The sequence below is a fragment of the Bufo bufo genome, chromosome 3 (assembly GCF_905171765.1).
Source record: "Bufo bufo chromosome 3, aBufBuf1.1, whole genome shotgun sequence".
Taxonomy (NCBI): Eukaryota; Metazoa; Chordata; class Amphibia; order Anura; family Bufonidae; genus Bufo; species Bufo bufo.
The window spans coordinates 32,844,059-32,863,917 of NC_053391.1; the positions used below are offsets into that span (position 1 = coordinate 32,844,059).

The following is a 19,859-nucleotide window of genomic DNA, read 5'->3' on the forward strand; positions in this document are numbered from 1 at the left end:
TGCGGGTGCAATGCGTTCAACTCACGCATTGCACCCGCGCGGAATACTCGCCCGAGTGAACTCGGCCTAATAGGATTCGGCCGGTTACCGGCATATGTGCCAGCTTTCAGCCGGACTAAAAAATGTTGCATGTGTTAAAGATGCTCTAATCAGAGCTATAACGTTTGCTTCTGCTGCTTAATTCTAGGATTTTGTCTGCACAGAAGAAATGACTTGACACCATCAGGGTCCATTCAGTTCTCAGCTTTATTACACCGCACATTCCTATACATAGTGGGGGAGGGGTAGGAGTACATTGTGTAATGTCCTCATTGGTCAGTAGTGGTACAACGTATATCACAAATGACCCCTCCAGAAGAGGGGTCTTCCAGGATGGGCTGAGACCCTTATGCTGTCCTTTGTTCTTGGCTTCAAGCAACAGGATATGGGAGCCATACATACATGCACATCTCTATCACATGTAGCATTTTTTTTGCCCAGCCGAGGGCCGGCATGTATGCCAGATGCAGTGAATTCCGGCAGTGTGTTCCCCCGACAGAACAGACTTCCGGAATTAAGGATGCGTCTTAATTTATGATGAGGCCTGCCCCTTATAAATTAGGTGCTTCCTCCAAGCGCAGTGGCAATCAAACATTGGCGTAAAAAGCAAGCCTAATGAGGCACATGTCGGGCCTCCTCTTAATATTTACTGGTGCTATTCAATAAGTCGGGCCGAAGAGGTCCTGCCCACCTTCTCCCACCCACTTTTTGGAAAGGTGGTGAGGGTGTCGGAGAAAGTGAAGATGTCACAAACTGGCACTTGTGACAAAGTTTGTGACCTCTTGCCACCAAAAACAGGTGTTGAGCAGTGATTGATCATGATCACCCATCACCCCCCCCCAATCGTGTCTTTATGCTGATCTACTAGTACACACATGCCGTAATTGTATCCTAGGCATTACATGCTGCTGGGTTATGACTCTTAGGGTCCATTCACACGTCCGTATGTGTTTTGCGGATCCACAAAACACGGACATCGGCAATGTGCATTCCCGCATTTTGCGGACCGCACATCACCGGACATGTTCTATTTTTATTTTTTTGCGGAACAGAAGTGCGGATCCGCAAATGCGGATGCGGACAGCACATTCCGGCCCCATTGAAAATGAATGGTTCCGCAAAATTGCGGAATGGATACGGACCCGTTTTGCGGACGTGTGAATGTACCCTAAATGCAAGTCCTTGTAATGCCTTCCTAGGGCTCTTCTGGCTGTTTTCATTGAAATATGATGGTTATATGTCTCACAATGAAATCAGTTGGCAGTAGTTTTATTGAGCCCCCCCTCCCCCCGCGCTGTGACAGTGTGTCGCCGTAAGCCAGAAATCCCTGCAAAGCACCGCACAGGAGCTATGGAACAGGCAGAATATAACCTGTATGTTATTCAGTAAAGGTTTTGTGATCTCCAGGTCGACGGCGAGTACAGGTACCGCTGCGCCACTTGTGAGAAGGCGTTCAGGGTGGAGGCCTTTCTGGAGTTCCACAACTGCAGGACAGGTAGGAGCAGTGTCTTGTTAAAGAATTCCTCGATTTGTGACATTAAAATGTGCAAAGTACTGGGCACGCCATGTCCTCCTCTCGCCATTTTTAAGAAGAGTGTGGGGATCATTAAACTCATTTGAAGTTTAAAGGGTAAATCTATCTCAGACATTGGTATCAGAGAGGTGTGAAGGCGAACGCACAGCACATGTATGACCACCCTCCATGCACCCCCAGGGGACTGTCGGAAATAGCCGAGCCAGTGCTTTACTATTTTCGGAACTCCTTTAGCAATGAATGGAGAACATGCTGCGCATGCACAGTACGCTTTCACTCCCTTTGGGGTGCCCCTTCAGGAGATGGGTGCAGATCCCACCTCTCTGACAATGTCTGAGATGAGACAACCCCTTTAAAGCTATAAAATGGCCAAATCTTCACCTCACCATTGCAGGCATAGCCTCCCCAATCTTAGTCACTTCATTGGAAATGAAAGGTAATACCAGACACAACCCATGGACGGATCCTTTTTTTTTTTTCCTTTTTGGAAGAAAGCAGCCATGTTTCTCGCCCATATTCATTGGGGGACACAGGAACCGTGGGTATAGCTATGTCCTCTAGGAGGCGTTGACACTAGTAAAAGCTGCTTCAGTTTTTTCTAGTGTCAATAGGAGGCAAGACCTCCCTAGCTCCTGAAGAGATTTTTTTTAATTTTATTTTAATTTTATTTTTTTTCCCCTTCTTTTTCAGATGGGAAACAGTGGTCGCCTCGCCTCCCTGTTCTCCCGGGGGAGCATGCCAGCATTGGCCCGCCACACTGCCTTCCCCCCTACAAGAAGACAAGGTGGACCAGGGCAGCCTCGCTCCCCTGCATCCCGCCAGCGGAAGGGTTACCCATCCAAGTCCCTCTTCCAGTATCCTGCCACTACGGTGCCAGTTACTGAAGAGGTGACCCTGCTGGAGCAGAAGAAGGGTGAAGATGGCGGTAGGACAGATAAGTAATGCCTGCTCCAGGCCTTCGACCCCCCCTCCCTCCCCCCCTAGAAGCGTCACTCTCCGGTCTCCTGTGTGACTCGACCCACGGGGGGTGATCTTTATTAGACATCTTTGAGCCTGCCACCACTGTGACGGGGGTGGGACTTATCTCGGGTGCTCCGGTCCGGGACGCATACCTCTCCCACTTACAGGACGGGCGGCACTCCACATCGGCTCTCCTGGGGCAGCCTGCTGGCGGAGCGCCGTCGCAAACTATTCAGGCGCTTCGGGGGTTACAGTTTGGGCGGCGCTGCGGGGGTTACTGATCGGTGCATGCGCACCTCCGCGGCAGAGGTGGAGCGGGAGATCACTGGACCTGAGGGGGCGGGACCTTCTCTTCTCGCCACAGCACTCAGGAAGCTCTTCTCAGGGGACATCCTCCTACAGCGGCGCTCGCTCCTGGCTCTGGTAGGAACTCTTGTCCCCTCTCTCCTCAGGTCACTGTACCCTCTCCAGCCTCAAGGGTGTCCTTCCCTGGGTAACCATCATGTCTGATCCCACGGGTGCTCATCCTAAGCTGCCCATAGCTGTCCATTATGCCTGCTCCATGTGTCAGGCAAAATTCTCTTGTGGCCATCAGATTCGGTCTGCACTGCTTGTCAGGCCCGTACTGCTGCCTTCCCCTCTGGCATCTAAGTTGCCGGATTGGGCCAGGACCCTCTCTCAGGCGGTAGAAAACCTCTCTAAAATCTCCCAATCCACCCTATCTATAGTGGGTCGCTTGGTTAAGAATCCGCCACCAGCGCAGGCTGCACCTCCCTCGGTTGCACCCTCCAGAGCTTCTTGCTCGGGTGACCCCCCCCCCCAAGTCACTTCCCTCTGGTGAATCCGTCAGCACACGACAATCACAAAAGCGTCCTAGAGCAGGACATGTTTCCTCCTCAGACGCGTCTCCCTCTCCACCCCGTGTAAGATCTCACTCAGGTTTTTCTTCTCCTGGGGACGTGCCATCTGAAGGAGAGGTAGAGAATTCTGATTTGGACATGGATACGAAGCAGACTTCTAAGTTGGCCTCTACTGTAGATAGCCTCATTGCTGCTATCCGTGACACCTTCCAGGTGCAGGATTATGCCCCCCCCCCTCCCACTGACCAACAGGGGGTATCCCTTTTACATCCAAAACAGGCCTCAAAGGTGTTTCCTCGCCATAATGATTTTTCAGCGGTGGTTTCTAAGGCTTGGGATCATCCAGACATGCGTTTTTCCACCCCTAAAAAGCTGGATGTTCTATATCCATTCCCAGCGGATTGTGTGTCCACGTGGGCATCCCCTCCTAAGGTCGACCCACCAGTGGCACGGGTAGCCAAAAATACGGCTATTCCTGTAGCCGATGGATCCTCCCTTCAAACCCCTGAAGACCGTCGGATGGAGTCCTTGACGAAGTCCCTCTTTGCAGCTACAGGGTCAGCCCTTTGGCCCGTGTTCGCCTCTGCGTGGGTGGCAAAGGCAATCTCTGAGTGGGGCAGCCAGCTGGACCAGGACTTGGTATCTGAAGTCCCTGCTCAGGATCTCCGATCCTTGGCACAGCTGATCACCCAGGCGGGGAAGTTCCTCTGCAAAGCGTCCTTGGACGCAGACGCCCTCATTGCGCGCTCTTCAGTGCTTGCAGTCACCTTACGCCGCGAGCTCTGGCTGAAGGTGTGGGCAGCGGACGCGACTTCCAAGCGTTCTCTAACCAGACTTCCCCTTCGCCGGGGCCCGTCTCTTTTGTACCCGGCTGGACGAAATTATTTCCGAGGCCAAGCGCACCCATCTCCCACAACCTAGAGCGAAGTATGCCTCTCACGCTAGGTCAGGTTCCTCACGTGGTAGGCCCTTTCGTCGATTCGCTAGTTCCCGCCCCCCGGCGAGCTCTTCCGCAGTGGGGGGAGCGGGTTTACTTCCCAGTATCGACTCAAAAAGCTGTCCTTTCGGGCACAGCCCTCCTGGCGTCCCAGGACTCAGGCCGCTCGACCTTCTGCGGCTAAGCAATCCTCAGCCTGAGGGTGCGCCCCCACCCAACAGGGTGGGGGGCCGCCTCCTCCTCTTCCAGGACGTCTGGCGGACCCACGTCTCCGACGCTTGGGCACTCGAGATTGTATCCTCAGGATACGCGATCGAGTTCTCGTCCCTCTCCTCAGACATGTTTTTTCAATCCCGTCCTCCACGGCACCCCGAGCCGGCAGCCGCCTTCTCCCAGGCCATTCAGTCCCTCCTGGATCGAGAAGTCATCTCTCCTGTTCCCCCAGCAGAGAGGTTCAAGGGGTTCTACTCGAACCTTTTTGTGGTCCCCAAAAAGGAGGGCCCCGTTGCGCCCAATCCGGGACCTCAAACTTCTGAACAGGTTCCTCCGTCTCCAGCGGTTTTGATTGGAATCCCTTCGTTCCATCATTGCTTCTCTAGAACGGGGGGGAATTCCTTTCGGCCGTAGATATCCAGGACGCATACCTCCACATCCCCATCGCGCGGAGTCATCAGCGCTTCCTGAGGTTTGCAATTGGAGACTATCATTAGGGTCTTCACAAAAATTCTGGCCCCTCTTCTCGCCCTGCTCTATTCCAGAGGCATCTTCCTTATGCCTTATCTGGATGATATCCTCATCAAGGCTCCCTCTTTCGCTCAGGCGTCGAGCAGCGCAAAGATCACGCTGGAAGCCCTTCCACGTTTCGGGTGGCTGGTCAATCTTCAGAAGTCATCTGACTCCCTCCAGACAACTGGTCTTTCTGGGTATGATGCTGGACACGGAAGCGGCACAAGTTCGCCTTCCTCCGGACAACCGACTGGCCTTACACTGCTCGGTGAGGGTTCTTCTCGTCTCCAGGCTTCCGTCCATTCGCCTCTGCATGAAGACGTTAGGGAAGATGGTCGCCTGTTGAGGCGATTCCCTTTGCCCAGTTCCACTCTCTCACGTTCCAGAGAGCGATCCTGTCCTCCTGGGACAAATCGTCCGAGAGTCTGGACTATCCCATCCGCCTCTCTCCTCAAGTGAGGTCGTCCATCTGTTGACCGTCGGTTCCAGTTATGGGAAGGTCCTTCCTTCCAATATCCTGGACGGTTGTTACCACCGACGCCAGTCTGCATGGTTGGGGAGGAGTGTTCCCTCCCAGGACAGTCCAAGGCACATGGTCTCGGTCAGAGTCCAAGCTTCCGATCAATGTCCTGGAGCTCAGGGCGATTCTTTTATCCCTTCAGCACTGGACCCCCCTCCTGAGGGGTCGCCCCCGGTCAGAGTCCAGTCAGACAACGCCACGGCGGTGGCGAACATCAACCACCAGGGATGAACGCGCAGCTTCGCGGTGATGCAGGATCTGCCAAGATCTTACGGTGGGTGGAGGCCCACGTACCGGCAATTTCAGCAATCTACATCCCGGGTGTGGAGAACTGGACTGCGGACTTCCTCAGCAGGACGACAATAGATCCGAGCGAGTGGTCCCTCCACCTGGAGGTATTCGAGGCGATCTGTCTACGTTGGGGTCGCCCGGACGTGGACTTGATGGCCTCAAGACTCAATTGGAAACTTCCCACCTTCCTCTCCCGAGCAAGAGATCCGGAAGCTTGCGGTGTGGACGCCCTGATCTCCCCTTGACAGGGGTTATCCCTCCTTTACGTGTTTCCCCCCTTCCCCCTCCTACCCAGGGTTCTACAGCAAATCAGGATGGAGGGCATTCCGACGATCCTAGTAGCCCCGAATTGGCCCCGTCGCGCGTGGTATGCCGACCTCGTTCTCCTTCTAGGAGACGTCCCTTGGTCACTGCCACTCAGAGACGACCTTCTTTCGCAGGGACCGGTCTTCCATCAGCATTTAAGGTCTCTTCATTTGACGGCGTGGCTATTGAAACCACCATTCTGACGCAAAGAGGTTTTTCGGCGGATGTCATCCACACTATGATTCAGGCCAGGAAGCCTGCAATGTCCAGGATCTATTACAGGAGCTGGAGGTCCTTCCTGGGTTTCTGTGAAAGTCGGAATATTCCCCCACTTTGTTTTTCTCTCCCCACGGTCCTGTCCTTTCTTCAATCAGGGTTGGACCTTGGTTTGGCCCTTAGTTCTTTGAAGGGTCAGGTGTCGGCGCTTTCTATCCTTTTTCAGCTCCCCCTGGGGCCTGTAAGAACCTTCCTTCAGGGAGTGGCACATACGGTTCCTCCGTACCGTCCTCCTTTACCGCCTTGGGATCTAAATTTAGTCCTCTCAGCGCTCTAGGCTTCTCCCTTTGAGCCCTTGCGGGAGATTTCTCTCCGACTCCTGTCCTGGAAGGTAGTTTTCCTTGTAGCTATCACATCCTTTAGACGGGTATAGGAGATAATGAGATCCGCACACCCTATTGGGTAATGGGTGCCCACGGAGGACGAGGGATCGTCACGTAGTAAAATGAAGAAATTCGTGGCACACCAGAGTTAATTTGATGCAATTTAATTATTGGTTGATGTTCTACATCATTTCATATTTTCATACATATAATCAATACATCCGGATAGGAGCAAATTAAAGTTGTGTAACGTGTCCCAACGTTTCGGCCATATGTCTGGCCTTTGTCAAGGGATCAGTGGAAGAGTCAAGGGCCGGGTCCATCACTAAGTTAAAGTCGCCACCTACGATGATCGGGGAACCATCCGCAAATTTAGCCACTTTCCTCAAGACCTTAGTCCCGACCTGCTTTACTTATTCCAGGTCAATCTGCATTCGGGACTAAGGTCTTGAGGAAAGTGGCTAAATTCGCAGATGGTTCCCCGATCATCGTAGGTGGCGACTTTAACTTAGTGATGGACCCGGCCCTTGACTCTTCCACTGATCCCTTGACAAAGGCCAGACATATGGCCGAAACGTTGGGACACGTTACACAACTTTAATTTGCTCCTATCCGGATGTATTGATTATATGTATGAAAATATGAAATGATGTAGAACATCAACCAATAATTAAATTGCATCAAATTAACTCTGGTGTGCCACGAATTTCTTCATTTTATCCTTTAGACGGGTGTCCGAGTTGGCGGCGCTCTCTTGTAGAGAACCCTTCCTGGTTCTTTAAGGATAAAGCAGTTCTCCGGCCCGTTCCTTCCTTTCTCCCGAAGGTGGTCCCTGACTTCCATATTAACGAGGAAATTGTCCTTCCCTCACTGTGTCTCTGTCCTTCACACCCTAAGGAAAGGGAGTTACACCATTTGGATGTTGTCAGAGCTCTGAAGATTTATTTAGTGGCCTCCGGTCCCTTCCAGCGTATGGACTCCCTTTTTGTCATTCCGGAGGGTCCTCGCAAGGGATTGGCGGCCTCCAAGGTGGCAATCACATGTTGGATTCGGGCTGCAATTGCGGAGGCATACCGCGCCCGGGGTAGGGTTCTGCCCTTAGGTGTTGTTGTTCGACCACAGTTGTGGTGGTTGCTGGTTAGAACCCCGTTGGGTCCTTTGACATGGTTGGTGTTCCATGTTTTTTCATTGGTTTACTTGCTTCTCCTACTGCTTCTCACAAACTGAAGCTCTCTCTCCAGGCTGGAGGGGGTATAGCTGCCAGGGGAGGAGCTAACAGCTTTTACTAGTGTCAGCGCCTCCTAGAGGACATAGCTATACCCACGGTTCCTGTGTCCCCCAATGAAGAGCGAGAGAGATTTTACTGGTAAGTTTTACAAAAATCTTTTTTTTCTAATCCTGTATGACCTATTCAAGGGGGGGATCATGAGATTTAATAGCAATAGCTCCACCCTTGTCCATGGTGTATGCCTGGTATTGCAGCTCAACTCCTTTCCACACTCCCATGATCTCTGCTTTATGTCATATGCTCCATTTCTGTTTACATCCATATACCTCTAGCATCGGGTGTACTGGCCCTTTAATGGCCTAAATGATCATATGAAGCCACATCAGATCTGGTTTGACATTAGGCTGGTGTGACGCATCCTCTGTAGTACATCACTTTAATTTTCTCTTAATGGACAGACGACAAGTCGTTCCAGTGTGAGATGTGCTACCGATCCTTCTCCACCAACAGCAACCTCTCCAAGCACAAGAAGAAACACGGCGAGAAGAAGTTTGCCTGCGAGATCTGTAATAAGCTCTTCTACAGGAGGGATGTGATGCTGGAACATCACCGCAGACATCTAGAAGGTACATACCTGATCCCATAGTGCTCAGATAATGGATCTGTGCCATACGAAAAAAATATGCCATCGCCCAGGGTAATACATTTTATAAGAAAGCTTTAAGAGACTCTAAAATCGGCTGCTCTAACTTCTGATTTAGTAGCATATAGAAAATATTACTATATTTGAATGAAAATGTAATTGTGTTCATTCACTGACAGCAAGCAGAGCTATTGAAACAGCATAATTAAAAGTTGATACAGTGTACCAATCATGAGTCTTTATCTCACAAATGATTGTCTAGACTGGATACAATTATAACAGACCCTCAGCTGTGAGCAGTATTTGGTCTGTACAGGGTTCATCCTCTAGCAATAGGTTACATTCCCATTCACTTACAGCAAGCAGACGTTGTGTAAATGGTAAGGCAATGCAGTGGAAAGCATGCTGGAAAGTTGCAGAACTTAGTGATGATGCAGTATTAAGGCTAGTTTCACACTAGCACTTGAGATCCAGCAGGGAACAGACGGACAGATCTCTCTGCATTTCCTGTCCGTGCTTGTTAACTATAATGGGGACAGGCGGAGAATCGGCCGCATTCAGGCAAATATGCAGAGGATCGGCTGGAAGAAAACTACTGTGCGCCTGATCTCCACCGGTCCCCATTATAGTTAACGGGGCCAGACGGAGACTTACACATTTACGGAATACAAAGAGATCCGTCCGTCTGTTCCCTGTCGGATCTCAAGTGTGAAACTAGCCCAAGCACTACATTACCCTCAGTGAATGGCAGCACAGCACTAGGAGATGGGGTGACATATACAGTTGTGTACAAAATAATAGCAGTCAGACATCACTAACCTGATCAATCACTGTTTTTGGTAGAAATGATATTTCTACACGGCAAATAATTTACTAGCAGGTGTAGTAGAGTAACAGAAATCCAACAGTCATGCCATGCATGCTGCTGATTCTCTGTAATTCAATCACTAATTGAAAGGGGCATGTTCAAAATAATAGCAGTGTGGAGTTCAATGAGTGAGGTCATTTATTCTTTGAAAAACAGGTGGCAATTATTGTCCTTATCTAAGGAAGGAAGGCAGCAAATGTAGTACATGCCGGTTACAGTGCATTTCTATCTGAAATTCTGAGGGAAATGGGTCGTTCCAGACATTGTTCAGAAGAACAGCGTACCTTGATTAAAAAGTTGATTGGAGAGGGGAAAACATATAAAGAAGTGCAGAAAATGATAGGCTGCTCAGCTAAAATGATCGCAAATGCTTTAAAATGGCAACCAAAACCTGAAAGACGTGGAAGAAAGCGAAAAACTACCGTTCGAATGGATAGAAGAATAGTCACAATGGCAAGGACTCAGCCAACAATCAGCTCCAGGAAGATGAAAGAAGGTGTAAAGTTACCTGTGAGTACTGTTACACTGAGAAGACGCCTATGTGAAGCCGAGCTATCTGTAGGAAGTCCCCCTGCAAAGTCCCACTGCTGAAAAAAAGACACGTGCTGAAGAGGTTACAATTTGCCAAAGAGCACATTGACGGCCTAAAGAGACATCTTGTGGACTGATGGAAGTAAGATTGTTCTTTTTGGGTCTCGTGGCCGCAGACAGTTTGTCAGACGACCCCCAAACACTGAATTCAGCCACAGTACAGTGTGAAGACAGTGAAGCATGGTGGACAAGCATCATGATATGGGGATGTTTCTCATACTACGGTGTTGGGCCTATTTATCGCAGACCAGGGACCATGGATCAGTTTGAATACATCAGAAGACTTGAAGAGGTCATGCTGCCTTATGCTGAAGAGGAAATGCCCTTGAAATGGGTGTTCCAACAAGACAACGACCCCAAGCACACCAGTAAATGTGCAACATCTTGGTTCCAGACCAACCACATTGACGTTATGGAGCGGTCAGCCCAATCCCCGGATCTTAATCCAATAGAAAACCTGTGGGGCGACATCAAAAATGCAGTTTCTGAGGCAAAACCAAGAAACAGAGAAGAACTGTGGGATGTAGTCCAATCATCCTTTTCAGTTTATATAGTGAATGTTTGAGTTTGTAAAGAAGAATACAAACACTGCTATTTTTTTAGAACAGTCTAATATTCATGTTTCTTAAATTTTTTTTTTAGAGTAAAAACACAAATTTGATATATTTTTCTTCATGTTTGGATTCGGAATAGAATGTGTAGTGTTCCCAATGAATTTGTGTGTATGGAAATAAAAGCTATTAGAAGGATTTTGAGCTTTATTCACTTTTTTTTTGAACACCACTGTATATTGGGAAAATAATTACTTTTAAATTCTCAGTCTCATTGGCGCCACCTACAGGAGTGAGACGAGTGAAGCGGGAGTCGGCCATTCAGCAGGCTACGGACAGTTCCATCAAGTACAAGAAAGAGCCGTCGGCCTGTCCGGTCTGCGGGAAAGTAAGTTAAAATTATTTGTATTGTGAAGGATTGTGTAAAATGCACGTCCACCCTTGGACATAATTTTCTTCTTTTGATCAGAACAGGTCCAACATTCTGTGCAGATTAATTTCTTAATATATTTTCATAGCGGTTAGAGCTCCTTTTATCTGATCCAGAGCTCCAAATCGCCTGCATAGACCTAGATGTACATGATAACATTGTCTGTCGGCAGTCCCCACTATGAGGAGCATAAGAGTTGACTGCATACTACATTATGGGGTTCACTGTTTAAACCGTATGCAATAAGCTCCTCAGCTCCCCCTAGTGGTGGGAACATTTTATCATTTTCCTCCAGGGCTGTGCAGGGAATTTAGAGCTCTGGATTAGAAAAACTCTGTATTGGACTAAAAAACAAATGGTGATAAAAGCTAGAAATTACCTTTTTAAAGGGACCGTGCAGTGTCAGATACTTATGGCCTACGCTCAAGATCCAATCCTGAAGATACACCATCAATATCTGACACTGCACAACCCCTTTAAGTAAGAATGGTTACCGTGTTGAAATGAATTGGCGCACTCCAGAATTTTGCTTATGACTCTTCTGTTTCATGCACAGATGTTCTCATGCCGGAGCAACATGAACAAACACCTCCTCACACACGGAGATAAAAAATACACCTGTGAGATCTGCGGCCGTAGGTTCTTCAGGGTGGATGTTCTACGAGATCACATACACATTCACTTCAAGGTATCTGTTCTGTCCGGTCATCTGCCCCGAGTGTTACCTGAGGGCACAGACTGCTCCTAATGCCAATCATTCATGTTTAGGATATTGCTTTGATGAACGACCAGCAGAGGGAAGAGTTCATTGGGAAGATTGGCATTTCTTCTGAAGACAATGATGACAACTCAGACGGCAGCGTTGACTCTGAGCCCCACAAGTACAGCTGTAAGAGGTGCCAGGTAGGTATCCTTAATGGTTAACAAATTCTATCGGAGCAGTGGTCATAGCAAAATCACATGCATAAGTTTGTGTAGAATGAATATCACAGTGTACAGACATTACGTGTTTACTCCAGAGCTGCACTCACTATTCTGCTGGAGGAGTCACTGTGTACATATATTACTTATCTTGTACTGATCCTGAGTTACATCCTGTATTATACTCCAGAGCTGCACTCACTATTCTGCTGGTGCAATCACTATGTACATACATTACTTCTCCTGTACTGATCCTAAATTACATCCTGTATTATACTCCAGAGCTGCACACACTATTCTGCTGGTGCAGTCACTGTGTACATACATTACATTACTTATCCTGTACTGATCCTGAGTTACATCCTGTAGTATACTCCAGAGCTGCACTCACTATTCTGCTGGTGCAGTCACTGTGTACATACATTACATTACTTATCCTGTACTGTTCCTGAGTTACATCCTGTATTATACTCCAGAGCTGCACTCACTATTCTGCTGGTGCAGTCACTGTGTACATACATTACTTATCCTGTACTGATCCTGAGTTACATCCTGTATTATACTCCAGAGCTGCACTCACTATTCTGCTGGTGGCGCAATAGGTCCTTGTGATATTATATTTGTGGGTTGGAGGGGGTACATCTGAGATCAGTTTATCGGCAGAATTCTCATGTCCTGTACGTTTTACAGATCTCTTTTGCTCGGGGTAAGGAATACCTAAAGCACATTATGGATGTCCATGCTGAGAATGGCTATGACTGCAGTATATGTCACAGGCAATTTGCACTCAAGGCAACTTACCACGCACACATGGTGATCCATCGGGAGAATCTACCGGATCCCGAGGTGCAGAAGTGAGTGCGTATTATTACACCCTTTTGCACCCATCTCGCTCTTCGGTTTTGGTTCTGTCTAGTTCTGCTCTTTCCTCCATCTTTGGGGCATTTGGTATCCCATATGAACTGCTGGCAGTATGGGTCTTTCAGGGGTTAAACCAGAAAATGTATGGAGCAGTACTGCACGTCCGTCCATTCACCTCTATCCACGACTGCTCTGTATGTTTCTCTGCAGGTACATTCACCCGTGTGAGGTCTGTGGCAGGATCTTCAATAGCATAGGAAACCTGGAAAGACACAAACTCATACATTCAGGTAACTTACAGGAAACCCTGCATCCTATTGTCCCCTGAGGAGGCTCCGGGCACGCAGAGGTCACTCGCAAAAATTTTCTCTTTCAGGGGTGAAAAGCCATGGCTGTGAGCAGTGCGGGAAATCTTTTGCCAGGAAGGACATGCTGAAAGAACACATGAGAGTCCACGACGACATCCGGGAATACTTGTGCGCTGAGTGCGGGAAAGGTACTGGATGAGATGTGTATACGGGTCACGTATTTGTGCTTGATGTTACAGATGTGTCCCTAACCGCATGAGAATGGTTCCTGTAAGGCAAAACCGAAAAGAATTGGGTGGTTCTGAAGTCCAAAAGTGGATAAATCAGTGGGATCTCCTGGTTCTAGTTCTCCCCATTCTTTCCGCAGGGATGAAGACGAAGCACGCTCTGCGGCATCACATGAAGCTGCACAAGGGGATTAAAGAGTACGAGTGCCTCGAGTGCCACCGCAAGTTTGCACAGAAGGTGAACATGCTGAAGCATTACAAGCGGCACACAGGTGAGAATGGTGTGTACATATACAGTCCTTATATAACAACCTATATATAGTTTTTAGAACAATGTGTGTGTATACTGTATCAAATATATTGTGACACAGTGAGAGGTTTGGTTTGGGAAAACTGTTTTTTTTCCTCCCAGCATGTGCTGCTGGGCTGATTTACAGCCAGATGAGGTCAAATACCGGACCGGATTTTAAGTGCCGGTCCTGGTTTTTGCAGCACCTGGCTTTCCTTAAATAGGCAGCTGGGCTCAGAAGCCAGGTCTCTGTGTTTGGATCTGGGAGCCTTGTGTCTGGATGAAGGTTTGCTACCTGTTTGACGTGAAAACAGGTTGAGGCAGAATTGCCGCATGGTGTGAATTACCACCAACACCGCAAGGTGATTTTTTTTTTGTTTGAATATAACTGCTTGTTTTGTCACTTGCCTAAAGTGTGAATAAAACACTGAACTGTTTGATCCAAAGAACTTGTTGTTGCCTCTATACCGCGTCCGCTAATCCTGTCTACCAGAGCGAAACCCCACAATTGGTGGAAGATGCTGGCAAGAGCAGTGAGGTTGGCGTGAACGCCGATATTTCCCTTATGCCCATGACCGCACCCTTGAGAGAGCTCGCCTCTATCAAGGACAGGAAACCGGAACTTCCGTGGAGAGCTTCTTAAGGAGGGACCCGGCCTCTAGCCACCAGTTCCTGTTTCCTGTCCTATGGATAGGACGCTTCTCTGGAGAGCTTTTAATGGCTGCAGGCCCCGCCGGTTTTTGAATTTAACCATAGGGTTTACCTGGTGCGGCGTAAGTCTCCTCTTGGAGCCTCCCTAAGTCTGGACGTACACCCTTCCCGATCCTGGCTGGCGCTACATCGTCATCTGCTGGCAGTTCGGGCGGTACCGAGAGGTACCGCTGTCACGCCGGATCCTCCTGGCGGTGTTTGGGAGGTCCGGGGCCTGTTCTCCCTGGCATGCAGCATCCTCGGTAAGATTACAGAGGGGGAGGCGGTGCAGAGCCTTTTGGGCAGACGTGCCGTGAGAACCGGAAGTGACGCATGTGCGACTTCCGGTGTTTGGAACGCACGGCATCCCAGAAGTCAGTGCTGCAGGCCGCAGAGTGGATGGTGGTGAGGACCGAACCGGGAGTATTTAACTCCGCTCAGTACGCAGGTGGAAGGGTGCCAGCCAGCAAGAGGACGTCTGCAGACCCCATATATGGGAAAAACCTCCATCCTTGGACCTTACCATGGAAGAAGAGGGTGGTCAGCGCACTGAAAACCAGGACAACCATGATTCCAGATTGGTACTCCTGGTGGAGTAAGGGGGTTAATCACCAACCTTTTTTATATTTTATATTAAGAGGGTCTTTTTTTCTGTTATTTGTCCCCAGAATATAAAAAAGAGCCCCAGGAAGGCTATCGCTAAGACACGTGGGAAGGAGTGTGCTACTTGTAGGAAGAAGTTAACCCCTTCCTGGCCTAAGCTGCTCTGCCAGCGTTGTATTGATAAGATGCTAGAGGAAAAATCTCCATCTTTCATGCAAAACATCAAAAGCATGGTGAAATCCGAGATAGCGGATTCTTTAAAAGAGTTTAAGAAACTCCTTCCATCTACCCCCCCAGGCAGACAGAGTCGCACCAGTCGCTTCTCAGACTCAGACTCTTCTGAGGATGAAGCACAAGAGGGGGAGAACCGAGATTCTTCAGATTCATCATCTGAAGAGGAGTCAGCGGGTAAACCGCTATTCTCGCATGAGAACACAGACTCCTTACTTAAAGCCATTAGAGCTACAATGAAGGTGGAGGAGACCAAAGAGCAGAGGACAGTGCAGCAGATCATGTTCGGTGACTTGGGTCACAAAAAATCTAGGGTTTTCCCAATAAATGAGAATGTAAAGTCTCTAATACAAAAAGAATGGAAAAAACATTAAAAAAATTTCGTCCCTAAAAACGGTAAAAGAAAATATCCGTTTGATGAAGGGGAATGCTCTAACTGGGATAGACCACCAAAAATAGATGCGTCGGTAGCCAAGATGTCCAAAAAATCTGCGTTACCATTTGAGGACCTGGGGGGCCTAAAGGACCCTATGGACAGAAGGGCAGAATTGTTTCTTAAAAACGCCTGGGAAGCCTCCACCCAGGCACTTAAACCTAACATTGCCGCTGCCTCCACAGCAAGATCCCTTAAGATATGGTTACAAAACCTGGAAACGCATATAGAAAACAAAACCCCAAGGGAACAGCTGCTAGAGGTTTTCCCCACAATCCTAAAGGCTGTGGACTTTATCTCAGATGCATCCTCAGATGCCTTAAAATTAAGCGCTAGATCTGCGGCTTTAGCTAACTCCGCCAGAAGAGCGGTTTGGTTAAAAGGATGGTCAGGAGACACGGGGTCGAAGAACAAATTATGTGCTATACCGTGCCAGGGCGACTTTTTATTCAGATCTGTCCTTGACGACCTTTTAGAAAAGGCCGCAGGTGACAAAAAAGGGTTCCCCTCCAGCAGACCCACAAATAACCGCCAGTTTTTTCGTAAAAACAAAAAGAATGATTTCCGAGATAAAAGACAGAGATACTGGAGGGATAACAGAAATAGGAAAGAAAAGGGTCTCCTTTTCAGCTCCCAGTCCAGTAACCGTTCCAAGTCTACACTACAATGACGGTGCCAGTCCGGTAGGGGGGAAGGTTGTCTCCCTTCCTTCAGGCTTGGGAATCTATTTCCGCAAGCCCTTGGATTCTAGGGGTAATAAGAGACGACGGATTCCGTCTAGAATTTGCCTCTTCCCCACCGGAAAGGATAAAAATGACGAAACTCGACATGAACTCTATAAGAAACCAAGCCTTAAAACAAGAAGTGTTTTCCCTATTGGCGAAAAAAGTCCTAATAGAAGTTCCAGAATCAGAAAGGGGGAAGGGGTTCTATTCCTCCCTTTTTCTGGTTCCAAAACCAGACGGAAACCTCAGGATGATAATAAACCTAAGACAGCTAAACCAGTTCCTCACGTACAAGAAGTTCCGAATGGAATCGATACAATCCACAATGTGCGATGTCAACTCTTGACATAAAGGATGCATATTATCACATCCCGATCCACTCAGACTCCCAAAGGTTCCTGAGGGTAGCGATTCTCATGGACGGAGAGGGCCACCATTTTCATTACAGAGAGCTTCCTTTTGGTGTATCCCAGGCACCCAGGCTGTTCACCAAGCTAATGGCGGAGGTGATGGCTCATAAGAGAGAAGGATATCCTAGCGATACCCTATCTAGACGACATATTGGTCGTGGCAGAATCAAAAAGCATCCTGTCCTCCCACCTCTCAGAAGTAATCAAAATATTAGGGAAGCTAGGATGGCGGATAAATTGGGAGAAGTCAAACTTAACTCCATCAAAAAGCTGTGTGTTCCTAGGCCTAATTCTAGACTCTATAAACCAACGCTGCCTGCTTCCCCAGAGCAAAGTCTCCAAAATTCTGGAAGGTGTACAATCTTTAATTACATCAAGACACAGAACAATCAGACAAGGGATGGCAGTGTTGGGCAGGATGACGTCCACAATCAAATGGACATTACTACATTCTCGGAAGCTCCAATGGCAAATTCTGAAAGAATGGCAGGGGTCCCTATCCCCCTTGGAGGCCCAACTGCATCTTCCATCCCACGTCATTCAGTCCCTACAGTGGTGGTTAGGTTTGATGGATCTATCTCAAGGTCTCCTCTGGGATATGCAGGAGCAGATCTCAATTACAACAGACGCCAGTCCCATGGGTTGGGGTGCTTACTGCCAGGTAGAAGTCGCTCAGGGAGAATGGTCTCCTCAAGAGAAAAGAGACTCTTAAAACGCAAGAGAGTTAAGAGCGGTACTGCGGGCTCTGGTAGCGTTTCTCCCCAAGCGAAAAGGAAAAGTGTTAAAAAAAAATTCAGACAACACCACAGTAGTGTCCTATTTAAACAGGCAAGGCAGCATAAGGTCCGAAGTTCTCATGTCACTTACAGAAGAGATCTTCTCTATAATCATCGCTTCGTAAAAGCGGTGCACTTAAGAGGTGCAGAAAACGTAAAAGCAGATTTTCTAAGCCAAAATCGCCTACATCAGGGAGAATGGTGTCTGAATCAGACAGTATTCAATCAGATAATGTCTCTGGGGCAAACCCTTGACAGACATGTTTGCAAACAAAGAAAATCGCAAATGTCATCTATTATTTTCTCTAAATCCGGAGGATTCGCCAACAGGCATAGACGCCTTCTCCCAAACCTGGCCAGACAACCTTCTATATGCCTTCCCACCAATAAGGCTTATTCGAAGGGTCCTACAGAAACGGAGGCGGCACAGGACGAGACTAATCCTAATCGCCCCCTTCTGGCCCAGAAGGTCACGGTTCATTGGCTACGCAAACTTTCAATAATGGAACCATGGATTCTGCCAGACACGCAGCACTTGCTGCATCAGGGGCCAGTTTACCATCCGGAAATAAGCAACCTACACCTTGCTGCCTGGTATCTGAGAGGGCCATACTAGAAAAGAAGGGCCTGTCTGGAGATGTGATCAATACTCTCCTGTCGTGTAGAAAGGACACTACTTCGTCCATTTACTTAAAAGTTTGGAAGAACTTCTTAAAATTCTCTGGTGTCCCAATTGACCCTTTGGACCCCCCTCCAATACCAGTGGTTCACGATTTTTAGGAAAGCGGCCTATACAAAAAACTGAGAATCAGTACTCTAAAAGTTCACGTTTCAGCCCTTAGTGCGTATTTTGACTCCCCCTTAGCCAATCATACTTGGATAAGAAGATTTTTTTTAAAGCAGTCAATCATACTAGTCAAATACCCAGAACATCCGCTCCGCCATGGGACCTCAACCTAGTTTTGTCCAGTATGAGCCACCGTTTGAACCTCTGCTAGACCTACCAGCAAAGATATTATCCTTCAAAACTGCTTTTCTGGTGGCTATCACCTCGGCCAGACGAGTAAGCAAAATATATGCCCTTTCTACTTTACCTCCTTACACTAAAATCTTGGATGACAGAGTAATTCTCAAACCAGACCCCTCTTTTCTTCCCAAAGTCGTCTCCTTTTTTCATAGATCACAAGACATAGTCCTACCCTCCTTATGCCAAAAGCCGAATAGTGAGAAAGAAATGAAATTGCACTGTTTAGATGTCAGCAGATGCCTTCTAAGATATTTGGAGCTGACTGGACCCTGGAGAAAGTCTTCTAGACTCTTTGTGCAGTTTGCTGGGAAAAATAAAGGCGATAAGGTTACTTCCAGAACTCTTTCTAGGTGGATTGTGGCAGCTTTTTCCTTGTCCTACTCCTCAGTAGGGCAGCCCTGCCCTTTAGGGTTTGGGGCACACTCAACTAGGTCCGTCTTCACTTCCTGGGCAGAAAGAGCCGAAGCTTCCCTAGAACAAATCTGTAGGGCCGCTACTTGGAAATCACCTACTACCTTTTTCCATCATTACAGGCTGGATCTAGGCGGCAAGGATCAGTTATCCTTTGGAAGGAAAGTCTTGCAGGCTGTTATCCCTCCCTAAGTCTATATTCTATTCTAGTCATCTCTCAAGGGTGCTGTCATGGGCATAAGGGAAATACAAGATTACACTCACCGGTAATCACTTTTCCATGAGCCCATGACAGCACCCGCTATTATTCCCTCCCAAAAAAATATATATATAAATTTAAAAAAAATATAAAAAAAAAAATATATATATATATATATATATATATATATATATATATATATTTTTTTTTTTATAATAATAATAATAATAAAAAAAAATAAAAAATGGAACAAAAAAAAAAGAGAAAGTTGTTGGATATTTGTATAAATTATAGGACAAGTTTCTCGCAAATAACTGGTGGATAGAGGCCGGGTCCCTCCTTAAGAAGCTCTCCACGGAAGTTCCTGTTTCCTGTCCTGGATAGAGGCGGGCTATCTCAAGGGTGCTGTCATGGGCTCATGGAAAAGTGATTACCGGTGAGTGTAATCTTGTATTTTTGGTTGCTGCATTTTTCAGGCACGGTTGTATGTCGTACATTAAACCAGCTGTATTACAACCAGTGCCCCACGACAAAATGGAGGCTGTTGTGAAGGCCCTCATGGAGGCTAATCTGCAGCAGTGAGAGACAAACCTGCATCAGCAGGAGACTAACCAGTTGCTGCTACAACACATGATGGCTTTGCAGACAGCAGGAGCAACCCCAAG

At 47.9% G+C, this 19,859-nt stretch overlaps 1 protein-coding gene across 6 annotated transcripts in view; it reads left to right on the top strand.

Annotated features, from left to right (window-relative positions):
- The window catches only part of PRDM15 (PR/SET domain 15), a 68,936-nt gene that overhangs the window by 32,351 nt on the left and 16,726 nt on the right, over positions 1–19,859 (top strand). For 5 of the 6 annotated variants that reach the window (XM_040423033.1, XM_040423038.1, XM_040423034.1 and 2 more), the window contains 9 exons: positions 1,447–1,534; positions 8,459–8,626; positions 10,923–11,041; positions 11,640–11,771; positions 11,852–11,986; positions 12,695–12,858; positions 13,076–13,155; positions 13,242–13,361; positions 13,541–13,681. In XM_040423033.1, the coding sequence (XP_040278967.1) occupies positions 1,447–1,534; positions 8,459–8,626; positions 10,923–11,041; positions 11,640–11,771; positions 11,852–11,986; positions 12,695–12,858; positions 13,076–13,155; positions 13,242–13,361; positions 13,541–13,681 (1,147 nt within the window). The remainder of the gene's footprint in view (positions 1–1,446; positions 1,535–8,458; positions 8,627–10,922; positions 11,042–11,639; positions 11,772–11,851; positions 11,987–12,694; positions 12,859–13,075; positions 13,156–13,241; positions 13,362–13,540; positions 13,682–19,859) is intronic. The other variant, XM_040423037.1, reaches the window with a different exon arrangement.